Source organism: Paroedura picta, chromosome 4 (assembly GCF_049243985.1).
Source record: "Paroedura picta isolate Pp20150507F chromosome 4, Ppicta_v3.0, whole genome shotgun sequence".
In the NCBI taxonomy this organism is placed as follows: Eukaryota; Metazoa; Chordata; class Lepidosauria; order Squamata; family Gekkonidae; genus Paroedura; species Paroedura picta.
The window spans coordinates 99,870,536-99,890,628 of record NC_135372.1 but is presented as its reverse complement, the minus strand read 5'-3'; the positions used below and the strand labels follow the sequence as shown (position 1 = coordinate 99,890,628).

Genomic DNA, 20,093 nt, shown 5'->3' with positions numbered 1-20,093 from the left:
GTCTAAAATCAGACTGACTCCTCCTCAGTATTTAGAAGTCTTTCATTGCCCAGCTGATGCTAACCAAACAGATTGCTTGGAGCAGTCTTTCACTCAAGGCTCTCTGACTCTGTGAAAAATTAGCCTTTCCTGCCAGGAAGCAAAGATCAGAAAAATTGTTGACTTCTCTAGACCAACCTTTTTAAGAAGAATTTCCAGCCCTTTAGCAGTATTGTGTTCTTGCTTCTCGGGTTTGTTGCCTTGGTGAAATGTAGCCCAGTCTAACCTATGACAATGAATACATAGTTTTAAAAGGAAGAAGAGGGAGGAGGGAAGAGCATTTTGGAAGACTCTTCTTTTTGCTAGAATGAACATTCAGGCTGCAAATAGAGTGTGCAGCTGTTTATTCCAAATGAGTGACCAACCTACTCATGATTCTTTTCAAGTCTGATAGGACTCCCAAACACACAAGTACACTGAGTCATTTGTACAAGTATGTATGATCATGTGTGATGTTCCTCTGTTTCAATGGAGCATGTGCACAGATGTTCCTTTCATGAGAATTGTTACTAGATCTGAAATAAGCCACCATGTTATCATATTTGTATTCTTCTCAGGGTAGGATAACTTATGTTCCCACAACAGCCCTATGAGGTAGGTTAACACAGCACTTCTAAAAAGTGCAGTCCATCAGACCCTTTTTAACAGTTTTGTGGGTTAATTGCTCTGACAGTGGGGATCTTTGTTTGCTTTACAGCAGTGAATCAAGGCACTGACACCATGGACACACACACAGTGTGGTGTGGCATGGCAGTCAAAGTGTTTCTGTTCCTGCTTCCTCTACATCCTGCACTGGCATTTGGGAAAGAGCCAATTGGAAACTCAATGGAAAGTTTTAATTATTTTTCTTGATTAAATGAGCTTTGACTCACCAAACCTTATACCCTGGAACCTTTTTCTTTAACCTTTAGGGGGCTACTGGACTCAAATTTGGTTCTAATAATATGGCTCCTTACCTGAAACTGACCATGTCTTGTTACTGTTGCTAAGTTTTAGAAAAAGAAAAAAAAACATTTCAGCCAAGATGGACACAGAGCAATAACAGCTTCCCCTCAATCTACAAAATTCTTGGAAAAAAGTACTGTTAGTGGCAATCTATATAAGAGACAGTAGTACAGTAGTTGGGTTGTCAGATAGGGACTGGGGATACCCAGGGTCAAGTCCTCACTTGTCCATGAAGTTCACTGTGTGACTTTGGGCCAGTTACTCTCATTTAGTTTAAGTTTTTTCACAGGATATGAGGATAAAATGGACATTCAGAGTGTAAATGCAATAGCAGGTTGCTTTATAGTTAGTTGAAAAAATTACTTTTGCCATGCAGAAAGCTCTGTGCATATTCATTCCACAGGTGCCACTCCTGTGTTTCAGATGCGCACTCAGGCTGTAGATGAGTATGGACAACTGGATATTTATTTTATTTATATACTGCCCCTCTCAAGCCAGTTGTCTGGGTGCAGTGTACAACCTTTAAGAATATACATTATTACAATATTGTAGCAGTAAAACAACACAATTATTCAATAAAAATAAACATTTAAAACCTCTGTTCTGATTTATAACCTCCCTCAGAGATTATAGTTGACAATATCCCCTTTAGGGGGGGAGGGGAGAGAAAGAAGGAGAGAGGAGGAGAAGGTAGGAAGGCCCAGCTAGATTGTACTAAGTAATTTTCTGCTGGTCTCAACTGGAGGCTTGGCAGAAAAGCTCCATCTTACAGGCCCTGCCAAACTCAGTGAGTTCTGTCAGGACACTGATCTTATCTGGGAGCTCATTCCACTAAGTGGGAGCCAAAACCAAGAAGCGCCTGGGACTGGTGAGGCCAAAGGTACTTCCTTGGGGCCGGGGACTCTCAGCCAGTTGGCATTGGCTGATTTCAATGCTCTCCAGGAGATGTACTCAAACAGCCGGTTCCTCGGATATGCAGGGCCCAGACCATGTATAGCCTCGAAGGTCAGTACCAAAATTTTGAACTGGAGCCAGTATTCAGAACTACTCGGTCACCTCAGTATTATGGAGAATTCTACACTGCCCAGTCCATGAGACAGAGTTGGAACTGTATGCAATTTGCTGTTGTTTCAGTTTGTGACTGTGCCTTCTGCTTCTGTGTGTTTAGTGCCAGGGCACTTCTCGGCATTATCCTGTGGCCAACGGCTATGAACTGTTTGAGGTCTCTGAGGAGAAGGATGAAGAGGTTGCCGCTTTCTGTCATATGCTGGATGTGTAAGTATTTGTTTGGGACAGAAAATGGCTCAGTACAATACTGTTTCAGGGCTTGTCATTGGCCAACATCCCCCTTCGAATTTAGGTTTGTTGAGTGCCAGGACAACATAAACGATTACTGATTTAATCCTCGGCAACTGGAAAAAATCCTCTCTGACTCTCGCATTTATGTTGTATTGTGTCTAAGGAACGGCATCTGTGGAAAATGAATTGGAGGCCTGGGACTGATTGGATGAGGATGAACCCATTTAGGATTAGAATTCCTACCCTAGAATTGATTGGATGAGGATGAACCTATTTAGGCTTTTAATTCCTACCACTGATTGCAGTAAAGTACGAATACCAGAAGGCAGACAGAGCATTGTAACCATGCTTTAACAATTACAAATGAAGGAACAGGGGAGTGTTACAAGACCACTGTATTGAATTACACAAATAAATCAACAGAGGCTTTTGATCTAAGAATTGCTATTATAAAGCCAGTTTGCTCCTTCCTATCCTAGGTATAAAGGTAAAGGTATCCCCTGTGCAAGCACCGGGTCATGTCTGACCCTTGGGGTGACGCCCTCTAGCGTTTTCATGGCAGACTCAATACGGGGTGGTTTGCCAGTGCCTTCCCCAGTCATTACCGTTTACCCCCCAGCAAGCTGGGTACTCATTTTACCGACCTCGGAAGGATGGAAGGCTGAGTCAACCTTGAGCCGGCTGCTGGGATTGAACTCCCAACCTCATGGGCAGACAGCTTCAGACAGCATATCGCTGCCTTACCACTCTGCGCCACAAGAGGCTCATATCCTAGGTATAGTCTGCACTTAATTTTTTTTTCCACGGTAAATCTTGCCGAATTCTGGCCAATTTGAACCCTTATCTACAACCTTCCCCCCCCCCCCTGATTTTTAACACATCACCCTCTGCATTTGCATTGTCCCAATTTTTGATCTCCTTTCTGTTTGATTGGGAGAAGTGTGCGGTACGGTGAAGCTCCAGCTGGCATTAAAGGAGCACAAGGCTGGTGTATGCTTTATTTCCTGCCTTTTGACTAGTCCTGAGTCTACAGCCAGAGAAAGACAGGGGAGGGGCAAGTGGAACAGGAGGCTGTTTGTTTATCTTTCTTTTCCTGCAGGAGTGGGGGGGGGGAGGCAATAGTCTCACAGAAAATGAGAAGGAGAAAGTAAATCCAAGAGGCAAATCTCTGCTGAGAGAAGTGTGGGCTTTTGGAGATACCAAAAACAGATCCCAAAACGAGGGCAAAAATAAGTCTTGTGAGGGAATGGCAACTGGGAACCAGGCAGTCTTTGAACTGATGCCCTGACCAATCAATGACAGATTGCTTTGCTTCCACTGCTGGAAGCACTGGAAAGGAAGTTAATCTGGCAAAGTGCAAAGATCTACACTTAATACTGGGGCTCTCGGAGCGGATTCCACAAAAATAGTGAGCTATATTTATTCCTGGATATCGCGGGGGAAGGGTAGTGTCACCACGGATCAATCATAGACATTGCAGAGGGAAAATTTAAAGTGCTAAATATTGGAATGGAAATCGAATAACATGTAGATGACTTTCTTTAATTTGGGTTCACCAGGAATAAAAAGCCCAGTGCAGATCCCACCCTAGTCTCCCCAGTTTTTCTTTTTCCCTGTGCCATAAAAGGCACATCAGAAAATAATATTTCTCTGGATTAAATCTGTACATGATATTTTGCTTCCAATTTCTTCACTTTCTCCTTTAGGAAGTCTAGTGCTAGACCCTGTTTAGGTATGTAACAACCAGTACAGCAGTTGTTTAGAAAATCTTTGGGTCAAGACTTTGGCAAGCAAGAACACATTCTCTATGCTTTAGGGCAGTGGTCCCCAACCTCTTTATCACCAAGGACCAGTCAACACTTGACAATTTTAGTGAGGGCCGGGGGGGGAGGTAGTCTTCCCTGCCTGAGTCCCTGCTTCGCTTGCTTTCCCACTAGCACTCCTGATTTCCTGCCGCCCGCTGGGGAGCGCTGCCAGCAGCAGCTGCTCACTGCCATGCCGAGGGGGAGCCCCAGTCATGGCGGCCTCTGGAGAGCACCAAAGGTGAGCCAGCAGCAGAGTGGCAGGGCAGCCCCCGAGGCAGCAGCTGGGGAGGACGAGCAGGAGTCGTGGACCGGTACCGACTGATCCGCAGACCGGTCTCGGTCCCTGGACCGGGGGTTGGGGACCACTGCTTTAGGGAACACAAAAATAAGTGATCCATTCTACAAGCACTTGCCAATAACTAAGCCATGCACATTCCTGTCATTTAATGGATATGTCATGAATGCCAGCTGGAATTGGCTGTAGTTTAATAAAATTGAAGGGAAGGAGGCTGTTAAGGTATCAGGACAGATGAATAGTGAGCTAGGGCCAGAGATAACGAGAGAGAGGAATGTGAAGGTTAAGGATGAACCAAATAGTTGGGAAATCAGATGGGTGAGGCATGCTTCATGGCCAGAAAGTTCAGGCACACCCCCAAGGTTTGTGATCAATCTGCTAGATATTTATAGAATGCCTGATTCTTTCAGACAGAAATCTTAGACTAAACATTCCATGAGTAAATTTCTTTAGAGCAGATGAAATAAAATCTTTGAAGAAGAAAAGGAACTGGATTTTGATATTCCACTTTTTCACTACCCATAGGAGTCCCAAAGGAGCTTATAAACACCTTTCCCTTCCTGTCCCCACAGCAGACACCCTGTGAGGTGGGGCTGAGAGAGCTCTAAGAGAAAGGCTCTGCAAGAACCCCTCTAAGAGAACTGTGACTAGCCCAAGGTCAAGCAGCTGGCTGCATGTGGAGGAGAAAGAAATCAGTTACAGTTCTCCAAACCAGAGTCTGCCACTCTTGGCCACCACACCAGCTCTCTTGAATAAATGTGAAAACAGATGGGCAGCACAAGGCTTGATGAAAATATTCCTAGTAGTAAAGTGTCTGACTTCCATACCAGTCAACAAATAACAAAAAGAGCCAGCTAGATTGTACCAGTGGTTCATGTAATCCAGAATATTATTTCACATCAAAACCAATAAATTGGCCTGGGGAGCCAAACAAACAGGATATAGAAGACAAGGCTCTACCCTGCTGCTTCTGCCTCCCAATACTAATATTCAGAGGTTTGCTGCCTTTGCAGATGGGGGTGCCCTGTGGTCACCATGGCTTGTGGCCATGGATGGACCTTTCCTCCATGGATCTGTCTTCTCTTTTAAAGCTATGCTCATGGACATCACTACTCTACTGGTAGTGAATTCCACAATTTATCAACCATCTTCAAGTATTTAAAAGGGTGCCACATGGAGGATGGAGCAGAATTGTTCTCTCTTGTCCCAGAGGGACAGACCAGAACAAATGGGATTAAATTAATTCAAAAGAAATTTCATCTAAACATCCAGAAGTTCCTGACAGTTAGAGCAGTTTCTCAGTGGAACAGGATATCTCGGGAGGTGGTGGGTTCTCCATCTTTGGAAAAATTTAAACAGAGGCTAGATAGCCATCTGACGGAGAGGCTGATTCTGTGAAGGCAAAGGGGTGGCAGGTTATAGTAGATGAGTGATAGGGATGTGAGTGCCCTGCATAGTGCAGGGGGTTAGACTAGATGCCCCACGAGGTCCCTTCCAACTCTATTATTCTATGATGATTCTATGATTCTAATTAGTCATTAAATTTAAAATGTATTTCCATTTGTCTGTGTTGTCATAGGGTACCTCCCAAGTTCTTGTAGGATGGGAGAGGGAGAAGAAAAGGTCCCTCTATCCACTTCTCCACTCCCTTGGTATATAAGAAATCAATTCTTACTAAATTAACCAAAAGGAGAAGAACATTGCCAAATAATAAACTGATGAAGAGTCAAACTGCCGCAGAAGGCACAGAATGTTGATATGTATGGAGAATCAGTTGAAGAAAGAAACAAATGGGGGGGGGGATGGGCCTTTCTTCAGGCCCCCAAGAATGTATAGATTTGCAGCTGGCTGGGAGTGGGGGGAAATCTAGGAAGAAAGTTCCAAATGAAGGATTTCCCTTTCCCAGGTCTGTATAGATTCTCTTGTTGTAATGATATGAATTCCAAATGACCAAGATGTTAAAATGGGACAAAGAAATTAAAAGGTCAAGTACAAAAATCCCCGGGGGAGACAGAGAAAAAGCAAAACAAGAGGGGAAAAAGTCCTTTCTGGTCCTTGACGGCATGGGACCTAACAGTAAATTCCTCCTTATCTTCTTTATTTCCCACAGCTTGAGATCTGGCTACAGTACCAAGGACTACTCCCTTACTGGTTATGTCTGGAGCACTGTCAACCTCAGTCCCGAACACCTTGGCCATGGGGTCAGCTTGAAAGTGACCGTGGTTTATGACAGCCTGCAGGAGCCTCTCACCTTCACCTGTGACTGTAAGTTTTTGGGTTGAATTGAACTACAGAGTCTCTTCAGTTCATAGCATCAGGCAGAATCCACTCCTCTGCAGCTCAGTAATGTCTTATGGAATGAGTGGCCTGTGAGGCTGTTTTCTGGTTCCTTTAAAATAAGTGATAGACCTTGTGAGTCCTTTTCAGACTTTTGGTGGGCCCAGGATTCATTGTACTGGAAGTCAGACATTTAGCTTGTGCTTTTCTTGTGGTGATATCACATTTTCACAGCTCTTAAAGGGCTGTGTTCTTTTACAGAACAGAAATATGACCTCCCTTTCCTAGTATGTACACTGTTTGTAGAATCTGTATACATATATGGTTGCTTTATAATTAGTCAGACAAGTGGTACATCCAGTTCTGATTGACGGCAGCCGTATAGGGACTTAAAGTTATTAATGCCTGATCTATTTTTTTTAGAAATTAGAGCTATTTAACCTAGAATCTTCTGCTTACAAAGCAGGTGCTACCAGTGAGCCATGGCTGTTTTAAAAACTACGTTATTTAATATGGTTATATTCTGTACTATGTAGTCCTTGTGATATTAGTACCAATTTTTTTCTCCATGTCCTCATTTGGTGTATTAATTTTTAATGCTTTTGTAAGATCCCAGCTGGCCATAGTGCCCCCTAGAGGCTGCAGGTAGTAGTTATCTCTGTTTGGGAAAATGAAAAGGCACCCAGAGCCTCAAAGCCATGCAGCAGAGACTCAGACATCAAGAATAATAAGAATTGGTTTTTATGTGCTGCTTTTCTCTACCAGGAGTCTCAAAGGGGCCTACAACCACCTTCTCTTTCCTCTCCCCACAACAGACATCCTGTGGGGTGGGTGAGGCTGAGAGAGCCCTGATATTAGTGCTCAGTCAAAATTGCTTTATCAGTGCCGTGGCAAGCCCAAGGTCACTTAGCTGGCTGCATGTGGGGGAGCGCGGAATCAAACCCAACTCACCAGATTAGAAGTCCATACTCCTAACCAGTACACCAAGCTGGCTCTTTACTGAGACAAAGTCCTCTTTGCTGCCAGCCTGCAGCTCAGGAGTCCTGGGGTCTTGACAAAGTGATTTTTGTAGTCTGACTGACTAGTCTCCATCTTCACCTACAGCTTCTTCCCCTCTGGTGACGGACAGTCATTCCAGCCAATTGTATGGTGCCAGTTTAGCCTTTCTTTGTTTGCCCTCTTTACCCATGTCTCTCTCTAAGTCCAACAAGGCATAGAGGCTAATGACTTCTGATGTTGTCTCCTAGCAATAGTATTCAGAGGCTTCCTATCAATGTGGAAGTTCTCTTTCATTAGCATGGCAAATAGCAACTGATGAACTATCCTCCTTGGCTTGTTGGGGTCAAAGCCATGTGTCAGGCCTCTTTTTTAAGATGGCCCTTTTAATGTCCAGCCCAGTGGCCACCACAGCCAAAGAGGAGCAGATGGCAGTCCCCTCTCATGTGCTTCTGCTGGGCATCAACCTCACCATGGCTCCTAAACAATTATGCTTTGCCTTTAAAGTCTGAGTGCTTCCTTGTAGTCCTTACAAAAAAAAATGAACCCGCTATGATGAATCTGATAAGATTCTACATGATCTCGTTAACAGTTCCCTACCATTTTTGTGACATTGTTGCATTAAAAGGTTATGCACTCCTAGTTATTCTTTGAAGCATTGTCATTGGCACTGGACTGGTATTAGAACAAGTATGTAATGGTGTTTTTTCTCAATGGTTAATTATAAAGCAGAGAATTTTCAAGCTTGATGAGGTCAGGGTTGTCCTGCTTCTGTAGTGTCTCTGTACAACATGAGACTCCATTCCAAAGGCCTATAGGATGTATTTTTGCAGTTGCACAAAGGATGTGGCAAGTCTTCTTCAGTCTCTTGGCTGGCAGAATTTCTGGCAATGAGAATTTTCATTTTTAATATAGAACAGTTAAAAAAAGATTATAAGTAAAAGAACAAAGCATAGACATCTTATATCTTTTACATTACAATATAGGGTTACATTATAATATAGGGTTACAGAGCCAGCTTGGTGTAGTGGTTAGGAATGCAGACTTCTAACCTGGCGAGCTGGGTTTGATTCCCCGCTCCTCCTCCACATGCAGCCAGCTGGGTGACCTTGGGCTCGCCACAGCACTCATAAGGCTGTTCTGACCAAGTAGTAATATCATGGCTCTCTCAGCTGCATCTCCCTCATAGCATGTCTATTGTGGGGAGAGGAAAGGGAAGGCGAATGTAAGCCACTTTGAGACTCCTTCGGGTAGAGAAAAGCAGCATATAAGAACCAGCTCTTCATCTTCTACATTACTCAATATTGTCACAGTACTTTACTTCACCTCTAACCAGATTAAATGTTGTCCATCCTCTGGCTGGCAGAGTTTCATCTTTTATCTTTCCATATTTTTCTTACTGACATGTATGTGATGCTACCAACAATATGTGATTTTTTGGGGTTTTTTTAGAAACTTTTCATAATTGCACAATAAATGGATATTTGGAAAGCAAATGTTGAAGTTGACTTTGCAAGTTCATAAATGCTGACCAGTATTTGTGAATGTCACAGTTTTATCTAGAGTTATCTTGATTTTGTTCTTTGTGATTGTTTAATATGTAATGCCCTGTTTAAAATGCATTATCTTGGCATTTTCCATTGAGTATTTATCATCTTAGTGTTTATCCTGCAGCAGATTGTCAGTTATCCATCCATGTCTTACAAATGATGACCAGTATCTAATTTAAAGAGTGCTTTATTCATGTAGTTCACTTGTTTAATGAAGCAGATTTGTGCAATTAGTTCAGCTTGACCTTGTTCAACAGGTGAGCAAATGCAATTAAGCAATGTCAGATTTCTTGTTAACATTTCCAGTGTAAATATGGAGATTAATTAATTGTAGTATTTGCTTTCTTTAATTAATTTCAAAGATTTTTTCTCTTTCTCTAACACTGTGTCATAAATTAATCCAAATTTAACATGGAGAAGAGAAAAGCACTAGTGTGAGACATCACAGTGTAAGCTCAAATCAGCTAATTCTTCCTTAAACCTGCTGGCATTTCATCTCATGATGTTGCTGCTTCATTGACATGGAATGCTTATTCTTTGTTCTGATAGACACATGCCATATTGGCCAGGTCAATTACACTGGTACTACGCTTGATCCAAAAGTCCGAGAAGCTCAGGTCAATTAAATTTTACAACTTTCAGTATGTGGCCCAACTTCCTCATTTGAGTCATTTGGAGTTATTTGCTCTGCTGGCTATTTATGGCAGGCACCTGCATTCTGATTGCAGCCTGCAGTTGGGTGTGGGATCCAGTTGTCTGATCATGCAAGGAATGTGGATGTTTCCCGCTTTCTCCCCACTCCCACAGCAGTCTCTTTTGACCCTTGAAAAATTGATTCTTGGACCCCACCTGGAGTAATAGCAATGCAGGTCGGTGGGTTTCATCGTGGACTGGGGAGAGACTAAACAACTCTCTCCTGCCTCTCTCATCAGTGCAGCTGGTAGGTGGAAGACAAAATGGCTGATTTCACCCTCTTCCCGTACTTCATTGCAAGCTGCAGAGCTATGTGGCTGTTACTGCTGTAGGGTTCTGAAATAAACTTTCCCAGGGTCAGAAGAGACTGATGGAAAAGGTAGAAGCAGGGAAGATCTACCATCTGTGTCTTCCGCTGTTGGAGCACTGGATCCAACCCATTGTTTGGACTGGGGTTTGACCACATGCTCTTTTGTTTCTTTCTTACCTTATTATTCTAATTTAAGCATGCTAGGTCCAATGTCAGCTGTGGAACCTGTGGCCTCATTTATCTCATTTATGCTTCCATATAAGAATTATGTTAACTTTTAGGAGGTTATCCGTTGAAACTAAAATTGAGAGAGATTGGCAGCATTCTGCCTTGCAGCAGAAGTACCAGGAAATTAATGAGGGTTGAAAAGAATAGAGGAGACATCATAGCACTTTCAGTGATATCAGAGGAAGTGAATCTATGGCATGAAACAAGGTAAGGATACACACTCAGCAGCTTTGGGACCCCATATGGCTGTTTGATATGCCCTTTTGGTTTTTCTGAGCACTATTCTCCATGTTACATATGCCCCATGTTTCAAGAAAGTGGGCAAAGCTATTTACTAATGGGGCTTGTAGTGGCACATGGTTTTTGCCTTTGTAGCAACTTCTGCTAGAGGATAAGTAAGCTGCAAGCCTTGTGCTGTTCTCTCCTGCAATTCCTCTGAGGTCTCTACCCTCTCATCCAGACACCTGAACAGTTGCCAAGAGGAGAGCATGCTGGTCATGCAGAAGAGAAGGGGGAAAACCCACCACAACCACCACCATGGGAACCACCCAGGAAAAGAGCAAGCTGACCACAGTAGGTGGCAGTTTCACTCCCCTTCTCCATGGCCAGCTTGCTCTCCTCTGGGTGCCTTCGCAGCATGCCGTGCCTCATGCTGAAGAGACAGCAAGATGGCAGAGAGGAAAGTAAAAGGTGCACAGCCTTTATGCAAAGAGAGGCCTCAAAATGGTGCTGGCTGGGCCAGAGTGGGCTTCTGCAATGGGAAACCTGAGCAGTCTTTACTTACCTTCTTGCTCTCTTCCTAGCACAAGGCAGAATAGCACTGAACCATCTTGCTGTCACCTCAGCAGTGGGCCTCAAGGCAGGGGAGAAGATAGCAAGGGTGCAAAGGCTTCCCATTGCAGATGCCTCCCTTAGCAAGCCAGCTGTGCTGCCTTGGAACTTCCCTTTGGAATGCATACAGACTGAGACCTGAGTGGTTCCTGCAGTGAGAAGCCTGAGTGCCTTTTTACCTTGATCTCTGCCTTCTTGCTGTCTTCCCAGCATGAGGCAAGTCCCTGCAGCTGTTGGTCAGGTTTGAGGAACCAGGCTCTGCAGAGAAAAGATAAGTGCTTTGCTTTCCCAGCAGAGTCCTCACATAGTAGTCAGGTGGATTTTCAAATCAATGGCCAACTACAAATGTTTTTATTTATTTGATTTTTATATTGACCTCCCAGCAAACTGCCTTCTCCATAAGCCATATTAGGGGAATCAGTGGTCAAGATGACAAAATCTGAAGAATTTTGATGTGGTTCATCATGTTGGGCCTGTTTGTTCTCCCTGTCCTTGCAGGTTCCTCCACAGTAGACTTGCTCATTTATCAGACGTTGTGCTACACTCATGATGACTTGTGTGACGTTGACGTGGATGACTTTGTGCTCAAACTGTGTGGCCTAGAAGAATTCCTGCAAAAGTGAGTGAGCGGGGAGCACTTGGGGTGGAAAGTTAAGATGATGTGTCTTGCTTTAAGCCATCTTGATGCATTCTCAATTCCACGATCTTTATGAGTTCTGTGCGTGCTTGGCAGATACAGATCTAGAGATCCTTCTGTTTTTGTGGAATGAACTGGAGAAATATGGGACTAGAAATGCTGAGGCATTAGGCAGCGGGCAGATGGCTGAGAATGAACATGAAAAGCCATCAGGATCTGCCTGTTAGTCAGCCTCATGTTATGTTCATTTGGTATTGACATTCGTTATTTGTAACCTTGGAGTTATTTGTAAGGTATTGTTGAGGTGTCATGAATAACCTGTTGGTTCCAGCTGTTAATGTATGGCCATTTGTAAAAGGGGGGCAGCAGGCCTGAGAAAATCTAAAGCTCATAACTGTTTTGATTGTTTTCCTTTGCTTGCATAATGTGTAGCCGAACTGTTTAATTCCTTTTGGGAGAATGGACTTGTGGTAGGAGGGGAGCTTGGATGTTATTATAGCTGAGCCTGGCCTGGGTTGGCTTGATTCAAATGATGTATACAGTCTAGTTGTTTTAAATCAGGGATCGCCAACAAGGCAACTGTAGGTGCCATGACACCTGCTGACATCTCTCTCAAGTGTTTTTAGACATCTCTCGGACAAGTGTTTTTAGAAAATGTGCTGGGTCATGTGGGACTTATGCACAGCAGGGCTTCTAATTGGTCACCAGAGATCTTATTGGAGGAAAGACTTTTTAAAAATTGCTTTGGCATCAGCTGCCACCACAGCTGTTTATTTGCAAGAAAATATTTTCAAAGCAAAGTTAGGTATAATTTCCCTCCCTGATGTTTTGTAGTTGGTTATCCCTCCTTTGGCTGCCATATTTGTGGCTGAGTTAGAATTCCAAACGTGCCTGCAGGTTCAAAAAGGTTGGGGACCTCTGTTTTAAACCACACTGAAGACTTGTTTTGTATGGGACTGAAAAATGTGAATTGAATCACTGTCATTTTTGCTATGATAGCATAATCGCATACAGTCTTCATTCTGAACTAGCTTATCTCATTTTCTTCACACACATTTCCCACCAGTGGTCTAATTGCTTAGCACTTCTTCCCTAAAGGGGTGATTTTATTGGATAAACCAGATTATTTTAGCACATCCTAGAAGCATGGCTTTATTTCCTGGTTCCTTACATAATTGTGATACACTAGTCAAGAAATCCCCACTGGGGGCCTTGTTTGTCCATGGAAAGCCATGATCAAATCTTGGTGCATCTATATTCCTTGACATTAATGTTTAATGGGAGAATTTCTTGAAGAGGTAGGAATTAATGTTCTTTTAAGTGATGGTGGTGCTTAGTATGTTGGCAAAGGAGTCAAAAAAGTTTAATATTTTTAGAGCTGATTTTAGATAATATTTTTAGAGCTGATTTTAGATGTGTTCTATGAAAGAATGGTAAGGTGGCATAGTACAGACAGACTCCTAAAAAGAAATGTGCCAGAGATCCATACATTCCTTGCAGCTATCATAAAATCCTAAGTGAAAGGCACTAAATGCTATTTTGAAATGCTATTTTTCAACATGGCAGTTCATAGAGAGAGGAAATTAAAAAGCTGAGTAGTATGGGTGCCTGACCTTTGCTGCCTAGCATAGCACCTAGAATGGCCAAACTGGTATTATGGAGGATAAGAACAAGAGGGGGCTGACAGAAGGAAGTGGAGGCCAAAACAAACAATATTGCTATTGTTTGTTTGTTTTTGCAAGAAAAGAACAGGATGAACAGCAGTAGATGGTGCCTCTTGAGGCAGGGAGAACAGTATGGGTCTGAGGGGAAATGCCCTGAGGGTGATAGCAGCAGACAAGTAGGTTGGAGGGCCACACAGGAAGAGGTGGGGGGGGGGTGCATGCAGCCTGAGGGCCTCAGGTTGGAGACCCCTACTCTAGGCCATTTAACCTGCTCTTCTTGACCGCAGTGTGCTGCATTTCCACCAGACAAATTACTAATGATGTAAGGAGGCACTGTGAGTGGCTTTGTAGTTTTTGATCTTGAGAGCTTGCGGTCCAGCTACAGCGACTGGGAATGCAAGCTGGCAAGAGCAAACTGATTGTTACTATGATGACTGGCTAGTTAGTGAACAGACTTTGAAACCACAGAGACCTCTGTGGAGAACCATTGTGGGTATGTGTGTGTGCATGCACGCGTACGCACCCTTCTAAGCGAGAGACAGCATGTACATTGAAAGCGAGATCAAGAGACAAAATCTCCCAGATTGATTTCTGTGTTTATATGTGGATATAAATGTTGTTGAAGGTCTCAAGGTTATTTCCCTCACTTTTGGGGCCCTGACAATAAGCATAGTGGCTTAAAATGCAGTCTGACTTTCTCTGTCTTTACAGAAGATAATAACAAGTGTTGTACAAGGATCAGTTAATGGCGCAAACATCTAAGCATATCACTTTTATCATTGCTAGATCCCTTAACAGCTTTCAGTCTGCACAGTGTGTATAGTATGAGTTAACTTGTGATTCACATAGATTCTAGAGGGAATGAAGCCCCTCCTCTCCAGGGGTAACTGGAGAAGAGTATCCCAGACAGGGAGCCGGAGAACCAGTAAGAACTGTTGCTGTACTTATTGGCTTCTAGGAGGAATCTTTATTTTTTAACATGGTGATGTTGCCATGAGCAGAAAAAATCTTCCTTCCTTTTATGGAATGTGCCATAACTAAAAACAGAAATAAGAAATGAGGGACAGATAGTACTGCCAGCCTAGAACCCACAGGCGCCTTATGTATTCCCCCCCTTCCCCGCTCCGGTAATAGGATCTGGAGCCAGATTAAGGAAAGAAAAAGACACATCCATGATTGCAGCCTTTATAAGTGGAAGGCAGCAAGGAATGAGAGACTATACATTTTTCAGAGGTGTGATTGCATTCTTGCTTTTGGAAGAACTGTTGTTTCGTGGCTGATTAGGTTCATTTGTGAAGGTGTACAGCTCAACTGGATTCCAGACAATGGACTGCCCACATAATGCTTCCTTGGCTGCCCTATGCTTTCACTTGCATTTCTCTCCTCATTATAACATTCCTGAACATCTGGGTGCCCAATTCCTTCTCAAGGGTCTTATTTGACTTGGACATTTTAAGCTCAGTGCAGCTAGTGAGCTCACCTGTAGGTGGGGGTCTCATGAAGACATTCTGCTGCCAACGTTTGATGTCTTCTTGAGAATGGGTGTGGCATTTCCAGTCAACCTGGCCAGTGCTCCTGTTGAAGCTTTAGTCAACCTTTGGAAAGCAGGGATGACTCAGGCAGTCAGCCTCACACCTCCCCTGTGGCTCTTTTGGAACTTGAAAGGTTGTGGGGTGAGAGAACAAGAGCACTGCCAGATCAAGATCTAGCCCTCACACCATTTTCTAATAACTTTTAAATGGCAGTGGCCTTTATAGGTTGAAGCTGTGGGCACTGTTGCACCAAGTTTAACCCTAAATTGCCAAGCTTCTCAAATACAAATGGAGGAAATCTAGTGATGAACATAATCAAGCACAGGTTCTGACATATTTTTGTGCCTACTCCGTGGTGAAGCAGGGCTAGGTCTCTGCCACCATTCTGCTTGCAGCTCTCCAGCTAATATTTTCCATGTTGTGAAAGGCTTATGCTTCATCCAGCCTTGGAGATTCCAGCATGGATTCTTCTGAGACTTTTACTGATGTGTTCAAAAGGAAGTTTTCTGATACAATCACTTGCCTCTGTTAGGAACCGGGCATCAATTTTGTGTGTGCGTGTGTTTCTGTAATGAAATAGTGTCAGGGCAGAGCTGAGTCACATTTGCTTGGATGAGTTTCATTTGTTGCAGTCTGGGAATGTGAACAAGTCAATGGGAGACTGATTCTTGCCCTTAGCTATTAACAGCTAATTGGAGAGGACTGCTGACTCGTGTCCTGCCTGTGATTAATGCTTCTTTCAAGGAAGAGGAAATTCCTACTACCTTGAAGGAGGCTGAAGAAGCCTTCTTTGGACTTGGCTGTTTAAATCCCCTATCAGCCATCAGCTAATATCCCTTTGACCCTTGTCAAATATCCTCTTCAGCAAAGTACTGAACCAAGTAGTGACTGTTAAACACTAGTGTTACTTGGATGAGGCCCGTTTTGCAGGCTTGTTCCAGTCCTCAGGCTTGAAGTAGACATTGCAATTTGTAATGCAAGGCAGGAGTTCTTCTGACCTGACTTTGGTGTTGACAGTCAGGAATCAGGAGCACCGGGATCTTGTTTTTTAAGCTCCCAGGCACTGATTCAGATTGGGACCACAGGGTGGGGGGCCGGGGGGGGGGCAGAATGCTCTGTGGTCTCCCCACGCCCATTCAGCTTTCCTAGCTTGAAATGGCCCTGGGGGACAGTATTTGCCTTATCTGTGGGCTGTGCATTCTCTGATGAGTTACATGTGCCGCTTGCCAATGGGGTAAATGGCAGGATCTGTGAAACCTAAGTTCAGAAAGTGTGCAGAGGCTCATCCGCTTTCCTTTAGGTAAACAAGCAATATTGAGATACAACAATTGCTGTTGGAGTGATTAATTCTGGCTCCCAGTGCCTACGGGAAAGCCTTCTAGATGGGTAAGAAGGACAGCCATTCCTGCCATGAATATTTTTGTTTTCTTAACTCGCCACAAGCCTTATTGGGAGTGGTGAGCTAAGAAATCAAATAAATAAGTAAATAAATAAATACCAGGAAGGCCGAGATGGTTGGAAATGTGGGGAATTAATTGGTAGAGGAAGGTTCTACCTGCTGTTGTGCATTGACTGCCTCCGTACAACCTTTCCTGCTTGTGCTGGCTTGTGTCTCCTGTGAAAAACTAGTTCTGCTTTGGATGGTAAGCCTCGCAGGATAAGGATATAGCATTTTTTGGAAAGGCTTAACACAATAAGCCTGTGGTCTGTATGCATAACCTTGAATACATATTGAATGATGAATGCTTGCAGAAGTTATATGACCACATGAAATGACTGAGCTGTATTTTGATACATGCTCAGATAGGTATTGTGAACACTCATTTCTGAAGTGGGGGCAAAAGGATTGAAATGAGACAGCCTGACTCCTCCCTGTCCATATAATGCATCCCCTTCTTGGCAGTACCTCAAATGCCAAATGTAGTAAGCAAAAGTGCTCCCTGCTATACCTCCCTAGATAAAGACCACTCTAATGAGCTGGTGTGCAAAAAGTTTCCCCATAGCTCAACAGTGTCATGAGGGAAACATTAGGAAAATGTGTTTGCCTTTTCTGGGCTTAATCCCTTTCCACAGAAAAGGGCCAAGCCCCCTTGTTGGTTCAGAAAGCAGGAGACCTATTATTTGTCCTACTGGGGGAGGTATGCAAGTACCAACAGACTAGGTATGAACTGCTGGAGGTTCAAGTCACTTTCATACACCATGTTTATTTGACTGCACTCAAACCCAAAGGCAAAATACAGCATAAAAAAAAGGTGCAACATGTGTTTCCCACGTTCTCTATTTTAGAACAAAAGTTCCAGTTATCCTGTTTGTTCCTGTATGCTGCCGCTTCTAAAATAAGCAGAGAAGTGCTGATATCATCCTACAGATGAGATTCTTTGATCTGGGGAGATTTTGTAACCTGTCCAGTTGTAGCACAGGGAGTATATGGCAGCTGAAGACAAGGCATTGTTCCTGAACATAGTCCTCTAACTGCTGGCCCATATTTCCAGACTCCCCCCCCCCCAGGAAATGTTGCTGCAATTCTGGCATGATGAATTGCAACAATTTTATAGCATTTTTTGCTGAGTTGGCAGCTAGCTAGCAAATGGCTTTAATTCTCAAGCCACATGTGCTTCAGCTTATACTGCTGCTACACATGTGTAGATATCAGTCTAAGAAACAAAGGGAAAGAAACCTGCTTTTTAACATGGGCATATCCTAGAAAGTCTAACATGGACAAATTCCCAGGAAACTTTTGGTGGTCTGGCAACACCTCGTGAATAGATAATGATTTCAGTGCATAAAAATAATTGCCCCATGAGAGTGTTCATTTTCTGTTTCTGAGCAACATTATTTGAACTCTCCAATTCCATTTCTATTTCAAGTTTTAAAGGATGGCTTTCAACGCATTTGGGAATCACGAGAAAATCACTGTTTTTCTGTCAGCTTTAGTTTATGGATTTTTGCAAAGCAGAGGCAGACATGCAATTGGATGGCTCCTTTACCCTTCTAATAGGACTTGACTGTCACAGTCTACAGTCCTGTAATGACACTCATGCTCCTGTCCCACAACTATGGCAGGCATGTTTTTCTTGTTCTCCTACAAGATCAGTTTCCTTTAGCTGAGTGCCCTTTTATAAGGTATACCCTGAATTTTGCACCTTTTAATTGTACTCATTTGATATTGACACAGAATTTTATTTTTTTTCTGCTATTGATTCCTGTTGCTAGTACATACCAAATATTCTCATCCAAGGAATCAACCAAAATTTCCCTTGTCCTGTTAACTCTTGAACTTGCATGCACGTCGGGCCTCAACAAGGGCCAGGGCCTTTTCAGTCCTGGCCCCCACCTGGTGGAATGAGCTCCCCGAAGAGATCAGGGCCCTGACGGAACTTCCACAATTCCGCAGGGCCTGCAAAAAGGAGCTCTTCCACCAGGCATTTGGTGGGGCTGACTGAGCCATAACACCTACAGGTGCCCCCCAGACTGAGGGAACGAACCGACGGAGGGATTGGCAAGTTATTGTTGAAGTGCCGTTCTAATTGTTCCAGTTGATATTTTGTTGTTATTGTTTTATTGTTATATTGATTTTTGATATTGATTTTGATAGTGTTCTATGTGAATGTTCAAAAATGTTTTATGTAAACCGCCCAGAGCCGTAGGGAAGGGCGGTATAAAAATATAAATATAAATAAAAATAAATAAATGCCCTGCTGAGTTGCTCTCTGTGGGTCCCTCAGGGCAGGAAGTGAAATTCAGGCCTCATAAGCAAAAAGATCCTTCACAAAACATGCAGATGCTTCTCTGCATGGCGTTACCAAACTCAGTTTAAGTGTGCCAAGAAGGGACACAAATTGGACTTTCCACACTTGCCTGTTTTCCAGGATAAAGAACTCTTTTAGTGATGAGTGTATCACCTCTTCCTCTTAATGCAAAACAAACAAACATCTATTTTCAACTCCCAGGTATATCCGTTGCTCTCCTTGGATACCAAAGGAGCACACCCAGAATGCTCAGCCATTGGACAAATGTCCTATCAGCCCAGTGGATGTGTGGCCCCAGGTTATTTGTGTGTTGAGTTGTTTTTTAGTTAGTCTACTGTGTCTTCAGAGCTTAGGAAGCAAGTAAGAAAGTTGAAACTAAATGTCATAAAATTACCCATAATTAGAAATCAGTCTATGAAGAAATGATTTGCAGGACTTTCTGATGAAGCATGCAGAGTCTTTCTAGAGAACTTGCATAATTGGTGTTTCTAGAGGATTTTGTTATTTCCTTTTTCCAGAAATTGTCTCTCCCTCCCCCCCCCCCGCCCCGTACATTTTCCTTCCCTTGCAAAACAGAGTCCCCTCTTCCTCCTGGCTTTGTGGATTTGTTGCTTGTGTGATAGCAGCTGTGGCAGTCCAGGGCCTGGATGTAGGCTCTGCTGAGATGAGCATTGTCCTTTCCTTTGGGACTGGCAGGGAGGTGAAAGGGCCAGACTTCCTGTTAGGATGCCTGCCCTTCTGGCCTTCACCATTGTACTTCCTTTACCTCAGAAACACAAGCAGGGTCTGAGTTCAGCAGAGAGAACATAGCCCAGGTTTTGGTTTGCATGCACTTGGCATTTAGAGTCTGCATGGGCAAGACATCAGCTACAGAGGGGCTACAGTACAGATTGAGATAGACAGTCTCTTCAGATAATGATCCATGAGCCAGTGTGATGTAGCAATGAGTGGGTCAGACTGGGAACTGGGAGACACACGTTGTGTCTCCCTGCCTCCCTGCTGGAGGACCCTGGGCCAGGCGCACAGCCTCAGCCTGTTTAAATGCTTTAATGTTTTCTTCTTGCCACCTTGGAGATCTTGATTGGATTATAAGGGGGGGATATTTTTTTTAAGTGTAGAAACTATGTCACAGGGTTATTGGGAGGATAAAAACGTGGAGGCCAATATAAACCACTTTGGAGGTAAAGGGGGGATTAAAAGTCCAGGTCTGCAGTGAAATAAAATAAATAAATAGCATACTTCC

The 20,093-nt window shown here is 43.5% G+C and overlaps 1 protein-coding gene across 2 annotated transcripts in view; it reads left to right on the top strand.

Annotated features, from left to right (window-relative positions):
* Window positions 1-20,093, top strand: part of PIK3C2B (phosphatidylinositol-4-phosphate 3-kinase catalytic subunit type 2 beta) — a 112,060-nt gene that overhangs the window by 29,846 nt on the left and 62,121 nt on the right. For both annotated transcript variants that reach the window (XM_077334660.1, XM_077334661.1), the window contains 3 exons: window positions 2,153-2,259; window positions 6,494-6,648; window positions 11,767-11,887. In XM_077334660.1, coding sequence (XP_077190775.1) covers window positions 2,153-2,259; window positions 6,494-6,648; window positions 11,767-11,887 — 383 coding nt within the window. The remainder of the gene's footprint in view (window positions 1-2,152; window positions 2,260-6,493; window positions 6,649-11,766; window positions 11,888-20,093) is intronic.